General features: G+C 33.1%; 2 protein-coding genes across 4 annotated transcripts in view; one reads left to right on the top strand and one right to left on the bottom strand.

Annotated features, from left to right (window-relative positions):
- LOC130892716 (succinate dehydrogenase [ubiquinone] iron-sulfur subunit-like) overlaps positions 1-21,864 on the top strand; it is a 48,270-nt gene extending 26,406 nt beyond the window's left edge. For both annotated transcript variants that reach the window (XM_057798284.1, XM_057798283.1), the window contains 3 exons: positions 4,738-4,921; positions 15,398-15,637; positions 21,651-21,864. In XM_057798284.1, coding sequence (XP_057654267.1) covers positions 4,738-4,921; positions 15,398-15,637; positions 21,651-21,773 — 547 coding nt within the window. In that variant the 3' untranslated portion in view covers positions 21,774-21,864. The remainder of the gene's footprint in view (positions 1-4,737; positions 4,922-15,397; positions 15,638-21,650) is intronic.
- Positions 21,796-23,316, bottom strand: part of LOC130892713 (EF-hand domain-containing family member C2-like) — a 63,994-nt gene continuing 62,473 nt past the window's right edge. For both annotated transcript variants that reach the window (XM_057798279.1, XM_057798278.1), the window contains exon 14: positions 21,796-22,034. In XM_057798279.1, coding sequence (XP_057654262.1) covers positions 21,867-22,034 — 168 coding nt within the window. In that variant the 3' untranslated portion in view covers positions 21,796-21,866. The remainder of the gene's footprint in view (positions 22,035-23,316) is intronic.

Raw genomic sequence — 23,316 nt, forward strand, 5'->3', positions numbered from 1 at the left:
ACAACGTTTAAAAATTCAAACGGTGAGAGCAGTGGGGTGAAAAGCATAGTAAAAACACACTAAAATCTTGCCTCGAGCAAGATCAATAAGATCAATATACTTGTGTGCGTTGCATGCCCGTCAGGAAGTAATAAACTGGGGGATTTCTTCGAAAATTTTGAAAAAATTATGAACTTTTTGAAACAGGCTAAAAAAATTTCTGATGTTACCCAACCAGTTTCACTCACTTCAGCCCATCCTTCAGGTGGTAGACCTAGCTCAAATACTTGCTCTTTTTTTACGTGGAAATATCAGCATGGGCGTCATATAAGCCCCACTAGCTGAAACAAAAATCTCTGCTGTAACTGTCTGACCTCTCTCACTGGAAGTGACAACACCAATTTGCCGTTTTGCTTTTGTCGATAATATTTTAGAGTAACTTTTGGGATAAACTGTGATTCCCGTCTGATCACCGCTGAAAATCTTGTTAGCTGTTAGATTATATTTGTCATTACTGACATTCAGTCAGCAATTTATGCAATTGAGTAACAGCTACACTGTTGAACCTCATAGCACGTGCTAGTGGATTCTATTGAATGTATACTAATATTATGGAGTCTCTTCAAAAATCCCCTAATCTAATCTTTGCCAGCCATTTCACGATCTTTGTTAAGTTTGTGTTGCCAACTTGTACGCCAATCGACGTGATTCTTTCATAAATAAAACAAATAGATGTTTCTCCATATCTTTAAAATATGTTGCTAAATTAAATTCCTCTTTATCTTGAAGACACACCTGAATTTTCCATTTTTCTCATCTACTGTTACGGTTTCGTTTTATAGACTTTTCTTGATATATGTTGATTTCGGTACACTGAATTGAGATGTAACTATCTAAACCCAGTTCTCTATTGTCATTGCGGATATTGCTTGCTCCATAACGTCAACAAAAGACCGTTCCTACTGTTTTGTTTTTTTTTCAATATAATTACGCGCCAACTGAAAGGACAATCCTACAATGAAAACAAAAAAAAGGCAGAAAGATACCTCGGGCAGAAAGAGACGAGTCCCATGTGATATGGATTAGTTAATGAATAAGAGTGAAAGTTTTGCCTGTTAACACAATCATTTTTATTGAACTCTAAACAGATAATCACTAAAGCCACAAAAGCCCTTATGGTGTGCAGAAACTTCGCAGGGAGGAATTGGGTTATAATCCATAAATCCTACTGTGGATGTACACGGTAATTGTGAGACTAATCATCACATATATATGGGCCAGTGGATTGGGCTATTAGAACTGATCTGAATACCACGAAGAATAATCTCTCAAAGGTAAAAAAACTGGCTTGCTTATGTGCAACCGGGGCAATGAAATCATGAACAGCTGCACTAGAAGTGATTCTAAATCTCCTCTCCGCATATTACTTGAAAGCGTGGCAGAGAAAATATCACTCAAAATATTCACAGACAGAACCACCAAAGAAAAACCGTCCCTAAATAAGGACCAAACCTGGGACATGCCTCAGGATAATGCATCGAAAAACTTTAGAAAAAATTTACATCAATAGTAAGCTGTAGAAATAAGTGAGATCATAACATCAACGAGATTCGGATGCGGCAAATGGACGCTATGTATTGGCAATGCTGAGGGATCCCACAATCTTTAAAACATTTAGACTATTCCTCACCTATCTCCATGACCAATCATCCAAAGTGTGCTTATAGGGCACACGAATACCAGCATAAAACTAACGCTAGTATCAGAGAAACTCCTTAGCGACGTGGATTCCTTGTGTGAGTTATATTATCGCTTCCATAACGCATATGGTATAGGTTCAGCCGAAGTTGAACTGAAATCTAAAAAGCAAATTAATTCTTTGTGACGATCTCAATATTGATTATTCAAGTATATGTGCAGGTCAAGAACGTCTTCAGTCAATTTTTTATTCCTTTGGTATGGTCATGCATATAACGATACCAACCAGAATAATTAAGACCAGTTCTACTACTACAGATTATGTCGTGTCATCATATGATCCAGAATCCACCGACTGTACTGTATCTAATGTATGATTATGAAGCAGTGTTAATAAAATTTTCGGTAAAATCCAATACTAAAAATGCTTCTCGCAAATTATGCCGTATCTTTTCGGAAAAAAGTTTTCAAAACTCTTAGCACCGTTATCGAACAACTGACTGGAACATGCTCTCTGGTGATGTGGCGTTTTAAAAATAAGCAAAATAAACCCTGGACCACTAAAGGTTTACGAATATCTGCAAAGAACATGCGATCTCTATTTCACCAATAAAATCTGCCAAAGATATTTATTATAATAGGAGACTTACCAATTCTCGTAATGTATCTAAAGAAATATGGTCCTTTGTGAATGATCTAAGAAATAAGGCTTCTTCATTCAGCATAATATCTACTTCACCTGATAACCTCAATAATTAATTTGTGAAAGTAGCCAAAAATTTATCAAATACTATAACTTCTTCACATGATGCGTTTTTGTATCTGGGTGATTCCGTTCTAACTGTGATTTTTTGTATTCAAAATTTCAAGATTTTAAAATTTAACTTTTCTAACTTTTTTATGCATATTATTCATCTATTTTACTGTAAAAATAAAACTCTAAGAGGAATTTACTACAACTTCAAAGTATCACGAGCAAGACACAAATGTCGGATTTTGAGTTCCACGGTACTGACTCATTTATCCACGGTACTGACATGGTAACTTAAGATATTAAACAACAAGTGCATCAATTTTCCTCAGTTTGATCATAAACATTAGAATTTATAAGGTAATTAGTTTAAATCATTTGTTACGACAAAAAAAATTAATAATTTATCGGTAAATTCTAGGAATGGACATGACACGGTACTGACATGGTAACTTAAGATATTAAACAACAAGTGCATCAATTTTCCTCAGTTTGATCATAAACATTAGAATTTATAAGGTAATTAGTTTAAATCATTTGTTACGACAAAAAAAATTAATAATTTATCGGTAAATTCTAGGAATGGACATGACACGGTACTGACATTCAAGTGATGTAGTATAAGTTTTCTTTAAGTGGCAAGTTATATTGTATAAAAATAATGTTTAAATATCTTAAGAATTATTCAATTAACACAAAATTTTTATTAATTGATTATTAATTAATGACTAGTACAAAAAAACAATACAGGACATTGAATATCACAGTTAGAACGGAATCACCCATCTCCCTGATGCTAATACTCACACAGTTTCTTCTTTATGCCCGTAGTTTTGCAGAGCTTCGCAGTACAATTAATAACATCAAAAATAAAAACTCATCTGGAACTGATGGACTTGAATTAAAAAGGTGATGTGGCGTATTGTAAATAAGCAAAATAAACCCTGATTTACTAAAAGTTTACGAATATCTGCAAAGAACATGCGATCTCTATTTCACCAATAAAAACTGCCAAAGATATTTATTATAACAGGTGACTCGCCAATTCTCGTAATGTTTCTAAAGAAATATGGTTTATTGTGAATGATCTAAGAAATAAGGCTTCTTCATTCAGCATAATATCTACTTCACCTGATATCCTCAATAATTAATTTGTGAAAGTAGCCAAAAATTTATCAAATTCTATAACTCCTTCACATGATGAGTTTTCGTATCTCCATGATGCTAATACTCACTTACACAGTTTCTTCTTTATGCCCTTAGTTTTGCAGAGCTTAGCAGTACAATTATTAACATCAAAAATAAAAACTCATCTGGAACTGATGGACTCAAATTAAAAAGGTGATGTGGCGTATTGAAAATAAGCAAAATAAACCCTGATTTACTAAAGGTTTACGAATATCTACAAAGAACATGCGATCTCTATTTCACCAATAAAAACTGCCAAAGATATTTATTATAATAGGTGACTCGCCAATTCTCGTAATGTTTCTAAATAAAACCTCCTGTTTTGCACTGAGATCAGTTTCCAATGAACTGAACTTATCCACCTCCTTAACAGTATATTATGCCCTTATTGAGTCGCATCTTCGATATGCCCTTCCCTTCTGGGGTACGTGTGGTGCGACTCAATTTGAGCGAACCTTCAAACTACAAAAGAGAGCTGTTAGATATTAAAGATTAAAAATTCTGACTTTTCCTTCCTTATTCATCTTTGAATCCGTTTGCCTAATTCATAAGCACACTTCTCCAATTTCAGAAAGGTCTTTGCACGGTTATCCACTTAGCAACGCGTAGCACGACTTTTACCTACCTATTCCACGTTCAGAATTAGTTAAGGGCTCAATAATCTACAAAACAAAAAAATGCACAATCACTTACCAATTGAAATCAAATCGATATCATCTTACACCTTAGGAAGCAGTTGATGTGTTCAAATTACATCTTCATGAAGAATATTTGGAAACAATTAAGCCATATCGAATTTCAATTTATTTTTGTCTATCTCAAAACTTACGTACACTAAACACCTTCCACCAATGTTAATGAGAAATAATCCTTGAAATTTAAACACAGGTAACGACAAAAAACCTACTACTTTTTTATTCGTAGTTTGATAAGTTATGAATAACCTTTATTGAATATTTATTTGTAAATCTAGGAGAAATTGAAATATTAGCAAGCTACGTCAATCTAAGAAAACACTGTACTTGTAACTGTTATAGTAATGCTTTCGGAAAATTGATTCATATCTATTGTAGAACAATAAATAAGTGGATTATAATGTTAAACATTCTCTCAATTTTCAGCAAAATCAAACCGAAGGGAGTAACGAAAGTATACCCTTTACCCCATATGTACGTAATCAAAGATTTAGTAGTAGATTTCCACAAATTCATGGAGCAACACAATCGAATAAAACCCTTTCTAATTAGGGATCGTCCTCAAAAGAGCCAACAATTTCTCCAAAGCATTAAGGATCGAGACAACATGGTAGGTTAACATTTACTTTTTTCTATACAAAATGTCTGAAAAAACAAAAAAAATTTCGATTTATTGTAATACATTTGTTTGAGCTTTTCAAGAAAACGATTAAATGTCAAAGTAAATCCAGGCAATTCTTTGTCGAAATTTTGAGAAAAATGAAATTCTAATTTTTTCCAAATATCCTTTTAGTTGTAATCAATATTTTAAAATTATCTAAAAATATGTCAGTATAGCTATTCCAATATCAATTGCAGATTATAAAAACCCTTGCCGACAATTTTGTTTGATCTACCATAGGTGTAGATACCTCATTTTATAAATTTATTATTTTTATAAATACTTTTCATCTAATGCGAGAAAGTATTCGTTAAAAGGCAATAGCATTATACGCCGTTATATATACAGATGCACTTAATTGTAGTCCTACTTGGAACTTAAAAAAAATCATTATTATACCTGGTTAACTTGCTAGAACTGAATATTAAATTATAAAACGTAAACAGACGAATAAAATGTACCTGTCTGTAAGGGAGTTTCGTTTAAACAGGGTACCAGACGTAGAATGAGCCCTTTTTGTACCCCATTCGTTTTTTTTTCTGGAAAAGAAATTTGATGGCAAAAACCATAAAGGAAAATATGTTCTTTGCAAATAAAACAAAAGGAAAAAAATCAATTCCAAAGTATCTTTATGAATAATAATGGTAGTCAGAATCGTCTGAACTAAAGTCATCATTTGATTGAATTATGAAGGGTTGTAAAGAGGGTGGTACCACATACTCATCCTCTTTGATAAAATGTTCAACACAGTTTTGCCAAAGCTCTTGATGGTCTGCTGCTGTACATACAGCTTAGTAATGCATTTATGTTTACGATTCGATGTTTTCAACGGTAAACAGTGGTGAGTCCACGTAGCTGATGGTTTGAATTTACAGAATTTTATACGGGGAGTAAATATTGTTTTTCATTTCTTAATTTGGTATGAGTGCCGTGCAGATGTATGAAATATTGATTGTTCCTCGCATAACTGTCTTCTGCAATTGATATTGGAAAAACTATAACTCTAAAACAAAATCTAAGAAACATTAAGAGGAATCTAGTTTTTAGCTACCCATGAGACAAGTCTTTCCTCATGAAAAATCACTCGACGTTTGCTAGCGTTATTATTGGATAAATTCGACAGTTGCTAAAGAAGAACAAGAAAGCATGATCTTCGACGATTAACGTTCGTCTTTCGTTAGTACATTTAGTTCAGTGGAAAATGATTAATTTTACTTTTAATATAGACCATACTGTCAATTAATAACCAACCCATAAAGAGAGTACACCATTTTAAGTATTTGGGAAGCTGAAGTTGCTATACCTTATATGCACCCCTACTTAACTCATTTAGTAAAACATCTTACGCCAATATCATTATCTGTCGTAGGGTCGCATTAGCAGTTGAAGATTAGATTTAATTATATGTCTAAGTATTTTATTATGTAGACATCACAGAAAGATTTCCTCTTTGTACAATATTGGTAATATCTTCTAATTTTTTACTTGTAAAAATAGAATTCCATATTAGTACTTCAGGTTTAGATCTCCAGTCGACGTCAATTTGATTAAAAAAATCGTGAACCATCTAAATTTAGATGATCTGTTGTTGAGGATTATAAATAACTTTCGAACTACTGAATTGGACCTGACCATTTGTTGACGATAAAATGGGTAGTATAATATATAATATAATGATATACCATCCCGAGCTCTTTTGTAGATCTATGAACGTTCAAACCAGAAACATGAAGTCGATTTGTTATTCGGGGAAAATTTCATGCGTTTTTTTGCGAAACGAAATCCAAAATTGTAACAAAATAGCCACCTAAATAAATTTGAATTCGTCGATATCATGACTTACTTATTGTCAAATGAACATTAAATGTATAAAATGTATAAAAAATAAAATGTATAAAAAATAAAAAAAAGTATAAAAGAGACGTTACTTGGATTCGTACATATCGTCATGAGAGAAGAAAAAGTTTTTTCAGGAGTATATGCATTAAAATGTTCCAGTAATTGTGACAAAATTTATATTTTTATAGGAATTTTAGGAATTTAAAATCTGAACATAATGAAAAAATCAGATTCTACTTATTGAAATCATTTATCTCCACAGGACAATTCTTTCAAAGCAAAAAAGCCCTGAAAATACAATAGACAACTCTGGGAATCATTTCAATGAACAAATAGATATTATTTGCTCTTTGTTATTAACACATTGACTGCTACGGCTAGGTACAGAATTCCATTTAAAATGACAATTTGATTTAATTATATTATATTATTGAAAACTCAAATTCTAGTGCATATGTATCATAAGAAGCAAAAAAATGTGTGTTTTTTTTTAAAAAAAAAAGGTGTTACGAATTATATCGTAGTTGGCTTTTGTAACATAAATATCTTCGGGGAAGCCAACTACCAGTTAATTCGTACGCACACACGCACAGATACGTTTCCACCTGTCGCTTCTCTAAAGATAAATCATATATACCTATGCGTCCATATTCGTCAGTAGTATCTCAGATATTGTCGAGTGCATTACATTTACGTCTTTCTTGAGAGTATTATGTTTTATAATTATTGTTATAATTAAATTATCAAGAATCCAATATGGATAAGAAAGGACCACTGACTCAAAGTGAAATTGAGTAGTACGCAAATCTGAGTGATTCCGAATTAGACGGGATTTTTTGCGAGTATAGTAACGACAGTAGCGATTATGAATCTTTTGAGAATTCAAGTGATAGTGAAGATGAACTCGTCTTCGAACCTGAAGTTGATTCCGAATCCGAAGATAATGCCGATGATTCCTAAGCAACAACATCAAATGCGAATGATAATTTGTGGACAGAAATTCAACAAAATCCTGAGTTATTTATTTTCCAAGAAAATGTTTGTGTGAAATTGCATACGACAAATTTTACAGTACAAACGCTGGTGGACTTATTTTTTTCGGATTAATTACTTATGGAACAAACTAATTTATCTGCTGTGCAAGAAATTGAAAAACGCAATTTTATGAAAAAATCTAATAGTTTATCAAAGTGGCAAGACGTCAGTGTTGCAGAGATGAAAGTTTTTATTGGATTTTTGTTGCTAATAGGACCTTGTATTTTTCCATCAATTGAAAATTACTGGAACACCAACAAGCAATATAATGTAAATTTTTGGGGCTCACATATGAGTCGAAATCGATTTCAATTGTTGCTTCGTTATTTTCATTTGGTTTATAGCTCAATACCAATACCGACAAGGTATTATACAAGGTCAGACCAATACTAATGGTCTCAATAATAATATGTGTGAAAACTATGTACCAGATAAAAATCTTTGTATTGATGAATCCATGATGCTATGGCGGGGAAGATTGCTTTTTTTGTCAATATATAAAAAATAAAAGCACAAATATGGTATCAAACTGTATGAACGATGTGAGTCCGACGGTCTTGTAATGAAAATAAATATTTACAGCGGAATATCAGAGGACACTGACAATAATGTAGGTCACACTACTGACGTCGTTTTACATTTACTTGAGGACTATCTCGATAAAGGATAACGGTTTACATGGATAATTTTTATAACTCTGTTACCCTTACAAAACTGCTAAATACACGAAAAACTTATGTGTACGGAAACTTACGAAATAACAGAAAAGGAAACTCCAGTGATGTGGTAAATCGTAAACTGAAAAAAGGGTAGCAAAATGGCCCTGTTACTGTATGCAAATGGAAATACAAACGAAATGTCGTTAGCATTTCAAACATGCATGCTGTGCTAGAGGTGTCCAATTGCAATGGAAAAGTTTCTATGAAACCGAATATTATTCTACATATAATAATGGAATGTCTGGCAATGACCGGTCAGATCAAATGCTTCCTTACTATTCATCTCTAAGAAATACTATCATGGCCCAAACAGGGTTCACAAAATTTTTCAAAAGGTAACTTCTATAATAAACCTATTCAAGTTCATAAAAAAATTCGTCGTCGCGTTTATTGGAGAAGAGATTCAACCAGTTTCATTCAACCAGAGCTTTATTATTTAGAGAGTCTACCACTAACCGAAAAAAGAAGCGTCCGACAAAGCCATGTCGTATATGTACCCGAGCAAAAAACGCAGAGAAACGCGTTATTTCTGTCCACTATGTAATGAAAAGCCAGCCCTTTGCGTAGAAGATTGCTTTAAGTGAATTTGAACTAATTTTTACAATTATACTTTTTGTTCGTTTTTTAATAAATTTTTGTTCATGCAAGCCAGCATTAATTATTTGTTCTTTCCCAGAAGCCATCTATCGTAATTAGCATTTATATACTCCGAGTTTAAACGTAGCTGCACAAAAATGGCATGTAAACACCGGACGAAATAACTCTTAGTTGGCGTCCTAGAAAAGAAAGCAATCTACGAGTTATCTTGTAGTTGGTAGTCAACGTGTTAAGTTCATTGTGTCAAATATTTATTTAACATATTATTTGTTTGAATTGCAATTTACACATTTTATCAGAAATATGTTTGTATTTGCATTACTTCTATTACTCTACCGATACTATCGAATATTCTGACTTAGGAAAACAGTCTTAATCAGTGGTTTGTTTTCCTTTATCTCAGGGTTAAGTTCAAATTTCTGGAACCGTTGGCAATATTCATACTGAACACACTGTTTGTACTACCACTCCACCAACACCTACACAATTACTCTTTGGTTGTGTAAAAAGTGTTCACTATATATCTTAGTTTAATTGTAATCTACTGCTCTTTTCTATTGACATCAATACGATACGCTTGGTATATGCAACACAAGTAAACACAAGGAACGAAATGATAGATAAAATAAACTTACTTCGTGACGCTATCAGGCAGAAACTCCGGAAGTGTGTAGAAGTGCATGGTTAGGTTAGGTCGAACATTTATTATAGTTTCTTTTTGTTTTTATTTGAGAAGTTGTAGTTTAACCAACTAAATTTTCCTACATTTCTGTCTCTTCCTTATTCATCTTTAAATCCGTTTGCCTCATTCGTGAGCACGCTTCTCCAATTTCAGAAAGTTCGTTGCTCGGCTATCCACTTGGGAACGCGGAGCATGACCTTTACCTACGTTCAGAATTAGTTAAGGGCTCAATATTTTACAATGCAAAAAAATGCACAATCATTTTCCAATTGAAATCAAATCAATATCATCTTTTACCGCATTCCGCAATAATTTGAGGGCATATTTACTGGAAAGTCCCTTCCACTCTGTAAACGACGTCTAATAATAATATTTAATTCCGGGCATGCGGGCGGTTTCATTTTGGATTGGCTTAGTACCTATTACTATTACCTACGTATTACTCATTGTGGTTTTTTTCTATATATTGAAATTTTATTTTATTTGTATCTTTATTTAGTTATTTTTATGTTTGTTTTTCAGTTTTTACAAGCTTTTGTCTACAAATAGTAACAATTTTTTTGACAATAAAGCATTTCTCTCTCTTTCTCGCTACTTAAATATAAATTCGGTTTTCGTAACTTAAAGGCCTATAACACAAAAACACGGGTCGTATGGGTAAATTTTTTATGTCACAGACTTATTTTCACATCATTTACTCACTCTCGAATTTTTTACATCAAGTCCCGGAATACTCGTATGATAAAAAAATCCCACATATTAAACTAGAACGTTGAAATTTGTTGTTAGAGGCGCTGATGCATATTTTTTATATGAAAAATTTGAGCTTCGATTCTAAAAAAATGGGATATTTTCACGAGGAAATGTTTTTCATTTGAAAATTCCACATTATGACTTCGTAAGAATTTGTGTTACTTGGCTTTTATCGTTATTGTTGATGTTAGTATAAAAAAGCAGTAGTAGTCCTAAGATAAATACCGAACACACTGTTTAAACTACCACAGAGTAATGGGGTAAGTGTTGATGTAGTGATTGTGTAAACCAGGTATGGGCAACCTTTGACATGCTGAGGGCCAAACTTTAGCGTGCAAAACGTTCGCGGGTCGCGTTTAAAAGTACTTAGTGCATTTTAAAGTAGTGATAATATTTTTTTGCGATAGATATTAGACATGAAATAATACGACAATGTTATTATTGTATTATGTATTTATTATTGACATGTATTTGTATATTGACAATGTGATTATTGTATTTATTAAAATAACAAAATGAAATTTTAAAAAATGGTACAACATTATAATTCAAATCATTCAAATAGTGACTTATCTTTTATTTTCATAAAGTCTGCTATCTCATTTCTAAGCTCGTAAAACCGTTTCAACATTTTTCCTTTGCTCATCCATCTGACTTCACAATAATATGTTACGTCGTTATATTCAGCTGATATTTCATCCAAAAACGTCTTGAACTGACGATGGTTAAGCCCTCGGGATCGAATAAAATTGATGGTTTTTAATACCACATTCATAACATTGTGGAGTCGAATGGACTTTGAACACAAGTTCTGTTGGTGGATAATGCAATGAAGGACTATCAAATCATCTTTTTGCACATTTAATTCTGTTGCTTTTTCATTCAAAATTCCGATGAAACCTTTTCGTAAGCCGACCATAGAAGGTGCACCATCAGTGCATACTCCAATTAATTTTGACCATGGCAGGCCAAAACTTGTGAATACCTTTTGAACTTCATTAAAAATATCCTCTCCTGTAGTGGTTGCTTTTAGCGGCTGTAAAGCTAGCAATTCCTCAGTAACAGTGAACTCCTTATCAATACCAATAAATATAGCCAGTTGAGCTGTGTCAGACAAATCGGTGCTCTCGTCTAATACTATGGAAAATGATTCAAAACCAGCCATACGGTCAGTCAATGTTGTTTTTATATCATTAGCCATCATTTCTATACGTCGAACAACAGTTCGTCTTGACAAACTAATTTTTTCAAATTCATTTTTCTTTTCAGGACACAAAACACCGCAAACTTCTAACATACACTTCTTGATAAATTCTCCTTCGGCAAATGGTTTTAATGCCTTTGCCAATTTTGAGCTAACTATAAAACTAGCTTTCACAACATTATCAAGTTGTGTTCTTTGTTTATGAAACATTTGTTGCTGTTTTTCAATATTTGCTTCAATAAGCTTCTGGATTTTGTCTGTTCTTAATTGTCCTGTCAGTGAGTGCTGTGTAGCTTGCTTAGTTGAGTAATGCCTCTTTATATTGAATTCTTTCATTACTGAAATGGATTCATTACAAAGCAAACAAATAGGCTTAACATTGTGCAAGATAAAAAAGAATTCTTCAGTCCATTTTTCTTGAAACTGGCGACCCTCTGTATCTACTTTTCGATTCTTTCCACCAGACATCATTTTTTTTACTTTTCGTTCAATAAACTTAATAACAAACTATAGTTAGTAACCACTCAAGATGCACACAAACTCACAAAGCAAGTTGACGGCTCTAGCCGTTCGCTAGGATATCGCTTGTCTGAGTTATCACCTCGGTAGCTCAAATAGAACTGAACTAACTTTCGGGCCATTCACCCGCTTATATAGACAAAATGAAAGAATAATCTGGAATAAACTAGTTTAGAATAATCGAGAAGCAATAAATAAAATCTTTTGATGTGTAGCCCGTGAGGCGGCAAACTTCAAAGAATTTGATCGAGCAAGCCGAGTGGCGGTGATTATCAAAGAGTGAGGCGGCAAACATCGAAGGTTTTGATGTTTGCCGACTCACCGTCACTCCCGTGAGTAAACTAAGGAAACACAAGGAAACTTGTGTAGGCTATGGGATTCATTAGTCTATTGATGACTCCACATTTTTATAGTCTATTCATATCATATCCGGTGCCGGATAAGATAAAAAGCACAAACAAGTGTTTTCTTTTAAAGATATGTACTAGTGTAAGTATATGTATTAGTACTAAGTATAAGTACTTAGTTTAGTGTAATATTTTTTTAATTGGGTTTTTCCAAAATGTCTCGCGGGCCGGATCATATCTTACACGGGGCCGGATCCGGCCCGCGGGCCGGTGGTTGCCCATATGTGGTGTAAACAGTGTGTTCATTATGATGTTCATAAACGGTTCCAGAGATCCCAACTTAGCTCTGAGATAAACAAAAACAAACCATAGATTAGGACTTTATTTCTAGGCCAGAACATTCGATAGCATATCGTATAGTAATAAAAAGAATGTAAACATGTTGCTGATAAAAGCAAACATGTTCAAATTGAAATTCAAACAAATAATATGTTAAATAAATATTTATCACAATCAACTAAATAACGCAGAGCAAATAATCTATTTGTTTGTTGAAATGATTCCCAGAGTGTCATAATGTTTTCAAATCTTCCGTATCATTTATTTTTTACATGTAAAATTTCAAATTGTCCTGTGGTGATAAATGGTTTCAATAACTAAAATCTAATTTTTTCATTATGTTAGTATACAATTATTATAGTGAAAAATAAGGAAGAAACTAAGAAAACACTAATTACACATGCACTAAATTAATTCACAAATATAAATCAATATATTGAAAAAATCAACTTCTCATTTCACATATAGCATTAATAATCTAAGTATGAAGTTTACTTTCACGATATTCTAATACCCTATTTCAATTATTTTGTTTTAAGCTTCATATTAACGTGCATAACTTTTAAGGAAACTACATAACACGATGGTCTAAAAGTTTAATAACAAATTAATTCAATTTGATTAAAACGTACTTTAAATGAATTAAATGTTGAGAGTTTTAGAATGTTTAAATGCTATACTACTTTTTCTTCTCTCACCACGATATGTTCGAATCTAATCAAGTCTCTTTTAGACTTTTTCGTATTTTTTTTATACATTTTATACATATCGAACAATTTAAATTTATTTGGGTTGCGATGTTGTTAAAATTTGGGATTTCGTTTAAAAAAAACCCACAACGAATAACGAATTAACTTCAGCATAAGGCTGAATGTGTATTATATAGATCATCAATTGTGTATTTATTTAATATAATAGCTGTGCCGCCACCTATGTTCGACACAATTAACAATTCATAAGTTACAATTAATAGGCTCAACAGGCATGGAGGGTTGAGGCCTTTGTTTGTAACAAAGGAGCCTAACCTGGCAGTTCTGTGAAATGTAGAAAATACACGTGATGTAATAAGATCAAGTTAGTTTTATTTAAAACCCCTCGGTTCCTGATATCATACATGGTGTCAGGTGTAAAAACTTGATACGAGATAATGTGTCTTAAAAAGTAGTCAGCAATGGAGTTTTTCAAATATAAAATAGCTAGGGCTGATTCGATTTCTATTTTAATCCACATTTGTTCTTTTGGTATTCGATATTGACACAGACATACCTAAGTTTTTCTCTGGTATTAATTTGAATCGATTTCAAAGTTTACTCAATAAGTTGTTCATGTGTTCTTGTACATGCTGTGAATAATTTTCGTTGTCTTGTCAGCGTTGTTTCATATGCTTCGGACGTTGTTATCCATTACACCGGATAAATCCACGGATGGATGCCTGAGTTCTTAGCCCACTCAAATTAGAGATTTTCCATAAAAATTTTCCCCACAGCAACTAGACCAGTCAACTAGAAACCGAATTCGAGTTACCGCAGTGTCGAAAATAGTGGGCGGATATATATACATATATATATATATATATATATATATATATATATATATATATATATATATATATATATATATTTTCAATTTCTCATTTCTTAGACCTTTGATATATTAATGCATCGAAATGTTCTTGATTTTAGGTCTCTTCTGTTTCAAAATTAGTTTTTTTTTTATAGTTTTTAAAAGAAATATAAATTTTGACGTTCCTACTTTTCTTTAAGTCTTTATCACAATATGGTATTAACACTGACAATTTGCTTATTTATATTGATCTATAGATCACCTTCATCATGAATATCAAAATAGGGATAAAATCAACTTTGTTCCAACAATTCTCGAATTATTTCAATAAATATGATATTAGTATAAGTCATAGAGGACATAATACATTATCCAAATATTTCACTAAATTAAAATCTAAAAAACCAAAAAACAAAAGAAGTAATATATATCAAGTGCCTTGTACTAATTATTATCAAAGTAGCTTTTTCGTAGGAAAGTGCAGGAAAACTACAATTTTGGAACTAATTTCTACAAATAAATAAATAATTTGAAAATTATTACGTTATAATCCTCTCTTACCGTCTAATATTATTGTTGTTAAGGGATGAGGTGGATTATAAAATTATCCTAACTCCTCTCCCAAAATATTAATCCAGTTATCAAAAACATTTGAGAGATATTAAAAACAAATGTTTTCATTTCAACCCTCTCAAGATTGTATATGCTTTATTACTCAGTTGAAACAGTTTTTGAATGTACTATAAGCTCTAAAAAGTAATGTGAATAACCATCATGTATAGTAAACGAGTATTTCGTTCATCAACAAAATCTAAATTTCTTTTTTAGATAGGACTTGTGGAATGCATTCTTTGCGCATGCTGTTCAACTTCTTGTCCTGAATACTGGTGGCATGGTCATTCTAAAGAGCCTAATGATTTTTTGGGGCCAGCCGCCTTGTTAAATAGCTACAGATGGATCACTGATTCCAGAGATCATGCTACTGAGGAAAGATTGAACGATCTCAAAAATTATTTCAGCGTCTTTAGATGCCACCAAATAAATAATTGCACTGTTTGCTGTCCAAAGGTAAGAGTTTTTAATTATTGAGAAGATTGTCCTTTTATTTTTTAAGAAAAATATGCTAAATGTCGTTAATTCAAGGACGAAGGGGCATATTTGTACGCTCATTTTAAGATATTCTTGTATAAGAAATATAAACTCAAACTCAAAACAACCCTGGCGCCGCAAAGCAGTGGAAAAATCAGTTTGCTCAACAGTTGTTTGGGTAATTCTGATGTAATGATACCCATGTTTTAGAGATTTGCTTTATTATTGATCTGAATTTTCAAATCAATCTCATACATAATCATTTAGATTGTATTTAATCTTATTATATTTTATTTTTACCATTTATTATTACAAAGTTCGGAGTAGGACTCTATATAAATGTTTATAGTCAATATTGTTTAATAAATTGACACATAAAGCAAAATTTATGAAAGCATCATATTTGAAGAGTTTGTGATAATCTTAATTAATACAAGGATTGTTATAGTTCTGCCAATATCAGTTGCAGATTATAAAAACCCTTGCAAACAATTTTGTTAGATATGTCAAAGGTGTAGATACCTCATTTTATGAATTTATTATTTTTATAAATACTTTTAAAAACATATATATCTAGTGCGAGAAAGTATTCGTTAAAAGGCAATCGAATCATTATTAATTGGACGGCATTCTACGTCGTTATTTAGACAGATGCACTTAATTGTAGTCCTACTTGGAACTCAGAAAAAAATAATTATTATACCTCATTAACTTGCTTCAACTGAATATTAAATTATAAAACGTAAATAGACGATTTGATTGTAAGGGAGTTTGGTTTAAAGAGGGTATCAGACGTGAACTATGTCCCCTACCCGAGTCGTTTTATTTTCTGGAAAACGAAATTTCAAAGCCAAAACCATAAAGGAAACTTTGCAAATAAAACAAAAGAAAAAAAAAACATTTCAATTCCAAAGTATCTTTATAAAAATAATGGTAGCCAGAATCGTTTCAACTAGATTTGATTGATTTGATTGAATTATGAAGAGGGTGATACCACATACTCATCGTCTACTTTGATAACAGCTTCAACACAGTCTTTTCAAATCCCCCAAACGAAACTCTTAAGGGTATGCGGCTTGAAGTTTCTTTGCGAGTTCCACAACCATAAATGCTAATTTGAGCTCTGTTACTATTACTGTTTGGTATCTCGAAGAGTTGCCGCGAGTGATAGGATGCGTTGTCCATAACGATTATTGATTCTGGTGGAATGTTAGATAAAAGCTCTTCATTAAACCACTTTACAAATAATTACGCTGACATATCTTCATGATAATCAGCTGCACAGTTTTTAGCATTAGGCACGAAATCGTCTTTGAGTTTGCGAGCTATTCACGTTTCAAAATTTTTTAAGCTTCAAGTTAAAAAATTTCAAAATCCCGTGCCTATAATTTTGTTAAGAGTTGCTGGGCTTATTCAGTAACCGAAAATCTTTGTGATTCTATAAAATCAGAAGCGCCTAATTTAATTTCGGGTTCAATCGCCTATTACCTATACTAATATGGATAAAAAGATTACAACTTAATACAATATTCATAATATATTGAAGCCTTCGGTTGCCGCAAGCGATTCAAATACGCATATAATATAGCCCGTCCAGCCCAAAGCATTAAAACTACTTTACAATGCTCCTAACAACATATTTCATGAGGCTTTTTTATAACAACGATTAAAGATGCCATGACTTTACAACATACCAAGTATCAAAATGGACTACTTAATCTTTGTGTATAATTGAATAAATTGAATAAACCTATTTCAATTAGTGATTACAGACCAAACCTTTAGATACCGAGGTATACACAACTGGGTGTAATACCGAATGTTCCAATCCCCTTCTTAAATGCTTATATAATTGATTGTTTTATATGAAACTTCTTTTTCTTCTTTCAATACATAACCACTAATGCATGTTCGTGATAACATTTTCCATCGTTTCTCTATTTCTTGCGGTGTGTATTAAGCATTGTATATCGTGCAGTCCCGTCAACTGCTTGATATTTCGCAGCCGATTTTGATTCCCATTTCTATATCCTCTAGTGTCTCTTGGAAAATTGCTTCGGAATATGAATTTATTAAGAGTGGAGACAGCGCGCATACTTGTCGCACCCCCCTTTTGATTTGTATGTTGTTGGACGTATTGTGTTGTCTAATTTTATTTGCGCAGTTTGGTTACAGTATAGGTTTTCAATGCATCGGATGTCTTTCTAATCTATATCAAGCCTTTTGAGGAGCTGCATTAGTTTGCGGTGCTGTACGCGATCGAATGCTTTTTCATATTCTATGAAACAGAAGCAAACGTACTTTATCTGGTCATAGCAGCTCTGGACAAGCACTTGTGTTGCAACTATTGCCACTCTTTTGCCCAACCCTTGCCTAAACCAAAATTGTAAGTCGCTTATGTCTCTTTCACATTTTCGGAATATTCTTTGGTGTATGATTTTAAGAAATACTTTTAGGGTATGGCTCACCAGGCTAATAAATCTATGGTCTTCGCATCTTATTGCATTTGTCTTCTTAGGCAAGGGGATAAAAGTAGAGTTTAATCATTGCCTGGGGTAGGTAGTGACCTGTCTCATATATGATGTTAAATACGTTATGCAGTGCTGTAATGCCTCTCTCATTGAGGGGTTTGAGTGTTCCTGAAGGAATTTCATCCGGACCAGCCGCTTTGCTATTTTTTGAATTACGTATAGCTTTTTCAATCTCACCTTTAGTGATCGGTGGACCAGTTAGAGAGGTAATGGTGTCGACTGGGATCTATCGTTGGTATCATTTTTATGTATGTACCGGCAGTCTTCTTCGTTAGTTGATTTTGCATTTGTTCTATTACCGAGCATTCTTGTTTAAGCCACTCGATTTTTGCTATTCTAATCTCGGATCATATAAGTCTTTGAATGTCTTTGCCATTTGTTTCGTCCTTATATTTTCGTCGTTCATCCATCAATAGTCAACAGTCATCCATTTTTGCTTTTTGCTATTTATTTTATAACATAATTTATTTTGCATTGAGCTTGTTACACTGTCCATTATTTTTTGCCAATATTCTGTTAGATCTTCTTCAGTATTTGTTGATTATCTCATTAGATATTTCTGGTTTTATAGCTGTATCCCTTAATTTTTCTAGTACCACCCGTCGCTGTGTGCTTGGCTTTCTTTGACTCGATGAAGAAATTTTCATGACGGCCATTAATAGTATGTGATCAGAAGGTACATGTGCCCCTGGATATGTGCTGGTTCTCTCGATGGTCGAGCTGAATCTTCGGTTGATGAGAATGAATTCTATTTGATTTCGAATTGCATTGTGCGGTTAGTCTGCAGGGGACTTCCAAGTATAAAGGCGGTGAGGGTGAAGCCGAAACCATGTATTTGTGATTTTCATATTTTCTTCTTGACAGATCACCTCTTTCATTCCTTTCTTCGAGACCATAAGGTCCAACTATTTCTTCAGATCGACCATTTCCTATTTTGTTCCTGTATCCTGTTTTTCTGATATTAAAACGTATCAGTAAATCAGCAAAATATTGACCTGTTTCGTTTTCTAGAAAATTAATAAAGATTACAGCTCTTTTATATATTCAAAAGGTAATTAATTAGAGTGTAGTAATTACTGATCAAACACAATACTAAATACTGCCTATAACATTTTGGCACACTTCCTGACATCTCGCATACGGAAACCAGAATCAGACAATACCAATGCGGATTCCGACCTGGTCGATCGACAGATTTTCATACTACAACATCGACACCTTCCACCAAATTTTCATCGATTTTAAGATGGTATAGTATTCTAAGACCGAAACTCTACCAAGCCATAAATGAAATACACCTACCAAACTAAGGTACCATCTTAAATAAATAATTGCAGGTGCATGCCTACGCAGACGACACAGATGTGACCTCTAGAACCCTAAGAAAATCAAAAGAAACTTTTTGAGATTTTGATAAAGCCGCAAAGAATATGGAACTACAAACATAGAGAAAATAGTAAAAATAGAGAGAGCGAGGTATGGGAGCTTGTGGGCCCGAACGGTTTGCGGACAGAGAGATAGAACATCGGTATACCAATCTCTATTCTTTCTATTCTGAGTGGATCGAAATGACGTCGAAGTTTCGAGTGTTAGGAATGGCAAAAGAAGAAAATAACAAGTTTGGAATTGACTGATGAGTAAAGGTAGATAGAGAGTGGTAGACCGATGCTTCTTTTCTCTTGGCCAATAGTACAATTTCACTTATATGCCATTTTCACTATATTTAATATTTTCTCTATAACCACAAATCAATGCAAATGAGACAAAGTAATGACGTTAGTAAAGAGATAAAGAAGCGTCTTAAGAAGTATAAAGATTAAAATCTATAAGACGTTAATTGTATCAGTTTTAATCTAGGGCTCGAAAACCTGGACCCTATCAAAAACGGATGAGATGTTACTATCGACCTTTGTGAGAAATATACTGAGAAAAATCTACGAGACCGTCAAAAAAATAAGGTCTTGAGATGTAGATATAACTTTGAGCTCTACAACTTATACAGATGATTAGGAAACAGAGACATAATAACAACAATCAAAATTTTTAGGCTTAGATTGCCAGACTTGTAGCACGCATTGACAACAGCGTGCCTACAAAAAAGAGTTTTAAGGCGGTACCAACGGGCAGTAGAGGCAGAGGAAGACCAAATTGAAGATGGAGAGTCGAGGCATCTTCAGAGATGCTACAAATATTGGTGCAGCAAAGGACAAGAAGCTGGAAAGGATGGCGTTAGAGGTTAGAGAAAGTTGAGGCTCCCTGTAAGACTGTAGCGCTAGTGATGATTTTTATTTACATTGAAAATATTTTTTACGTGAAAACCTCAAGTTATTAAGTTTACAGCTTCAGTTATAATGTTGCGATTGTTAATTACTTGAACGGTAGCTAGATGTTGAACGGTATGTTATGGTAACGAGTCGCGATATGTGCAAAAGATACAGGTTATTAACTACCTCAATAGATGGCGAAAACTGACTGCTACAACTTTGTTTTTTTCCTTCTGAAGATTTATAGCCAAAGGAGTTATAGGTATAGGCGAAGTTTTTATGGAAATACTCTGGTAATTGGTAATTGGAAAATTAGGTGTGAATTTTGGTATGACGAAGAAATAAATTCGGAAAATTCTGACTTAAAGGACATGCATCACGGGGGACTACCGTTTTTCGGTGATATTTAGATAATGTATTATGTCTTTTATGACTTATTCCAATATCTTTTTCATCAAAATAATTTGATAGTTGTCCAGAAAGTTCTTTTACATATGGTAAATTGTTCTATATTTTAATGAGCAGCATCTGTTTTGTTTCTTATTTGATGATTACTTTCGACGTGGATTAAACCAACAGTAGTGTGTCGATCAACTCGCTTCGACCTTTGGTGATGAAGCATCATCTTAAGACTCCGTATTTCACTGGTTTTCATTCGTCAAAAATTGGCTGTTAAGTCAGAAAATATCGATGCTGTACCTACATCAATTAAGGCATATTTGGGCACAAAAACGTTTTTGATCAGTCAAAACATCGAATTTGATGAGTCATCTTCTTTGGCACCCAATTATTTTTTTTTATTCCCGCAGATTAAAAATAAATTGCGAGGTAAACGTTTTCTTCACCTGAAGAAGCGGTAGATGCGTTCAAATTACATGTTTTGGCGGCATGGAATGGAATATTAATGGATAATATTTTGGAAATCAATCAAGCCATATCTATTTATGAATATTTGTTTTTGTCTATCTCAAAACTTAAGTGGTAACCCTCCTATCTAAATTCAGGATATGATAATTAGGAACTAATGATTACTGATCTTGTTAGATATGATAATATAAATTGAGGCTTAAGCTATTTTTACATACCATTCTGTTTTTACGTTGATTTGATATAATGTGACACCAAGAAATATCGAGTTGTCTTATGATAAGAATTGAATATTTGATTAAGAAATTAATTATATCTTTGTTACATTAGAGACTAGTTCCTGGAAAAGCTATTGCTAAACTGAGACTACTGGTATCAGGAATGGCCAAAAAGAAAAAACCAGATATGGAAGGAACTGCTGACTCAGATCCAATGAAGGCGTGCGAAAAATAGAAATGCGGGGATGAATAAAATTGTAAATGTTTATTTTCATGTATATATGCTGTATAAAATTACAAAATTATATATAATACTTCGGCAATCATTCTACTGATTATTATTTTGTTCATCAGTTCCTGTCAGTGTACTGTCAATTGATGTATCCTTCAGTACTTCTTTAAATGTATCTTCCAAATCTAAATATTTGGTAAATGCACACCAGTCAATCATTTTACCTGCTTCGGGTTCTGGTTCTGAACCCCACCATAGTTCGTACTGAAAAACAAAAATAAATTCAATATTTAGAGAAGATTAGGTTATGCAATACTTTGCCTCTTGGGATTAAAACTGTATAATCGCTATATTTACGAAAAATTTACAAAAAAATAGAGTTCTGTGCGACTGAACATAAAAATTGAAATTTGAATACAGAAATCGATTCCTTGTTAAAAAATAATAGGGATTCACTTTTAACTTTTTTTCGTACGGCCTTAAAACTTCAATGTCCAATAATTTAGTGTTTCGCCTTAGTGTACGCCAAAAGCGACTATTTGTTCGAATGAAGTACAAGCGCGCATTGTTTATTTTGTGGCCAAAAAGTAAAATAATTATAAAGTGGAATATTTCGTGTATTATAGCTAAATGTTATCCGATTTTATTCAGGTAAGTGTTAAACTTCCATAAATTCTTAGTACTTTTGATATGATAAATATTTTGGTTATAATTTTAACCGGTTTCTCATAACTTCACTTCTGTTTTATTGAGCAATCATTGCTCAATTAACCTGATGACTTGGAACTAAAGCAATATATGCTTTTAAGATGCTTTCACTCTACCTAAATGCCGTTAACGATAATGGAAACAGCGTGAATGCTGCCGCAAAAGAATTTATTGCTCAAATATAAATATTATTGACGATTTCCGAAAGACTAGTATCCTCCCGTATAATGCAAACATTTTTATTCAAAATGAGTTTTCGTCGTCATTTGTTACCGTCCGTCTAAAGCAACAAACTTTCGAACTGGAAAAAGATCGTCCATAACGAACTATAATGTTCAAACTGAACCTAATGCCACTCGATTTAACTCAATCGGCTAAGATGAACCCAATCCTGGTGCAAGCAAGAGCTGGCCGGTATAATGCATTCATTTTCTCCAGAAATTGTTCGAGCAGGCCATAGAAAAGCAACCAATACTAACAGAAGCAATCGGAATGCTGCTGTTTTAACAGACATCACGAAAAGAACGCATTAGAAGAGGAACAAAATGAAACTGCTAAGAAAGTTAAAAAGCCAAAGAAAAAAATGATAAAAAAGTAAAGAATACAGTAAAATAAATAAGTACTCCAGTCAAGTGAGGAAAGCAACGCTAATGATTATTTCTGTCTGTTTTGTTACAAAGCCTATTCTGTATATATTACCAGGAGAAAGATGGAACCGGTGGCGAGTTTCCAACGAATGGGTCCATACAAAATGTGCGTCAGGGACTGGTCTTACTTTCGTAGGTGTAAATGACAACTGTGACAACGACGATTAAGTTTCCCGAATCTCATTAATATT

This window comes from Diorhabda carinulata, chromosome 4 (genome assembly GCF_026250575.1).
Source record: "Diorhabda carinulata isolate Delta chromosome 4, icDioCari1.1, whole genome shotgun sequence".
In the NCBI taxonomy this organism is placed as follows: Eukaryota; Metazoa; Arthropoda; class Insecta; order Coleoptera; family Chrysomelidae; genus Diorhabda; species Diorhabda carinulata.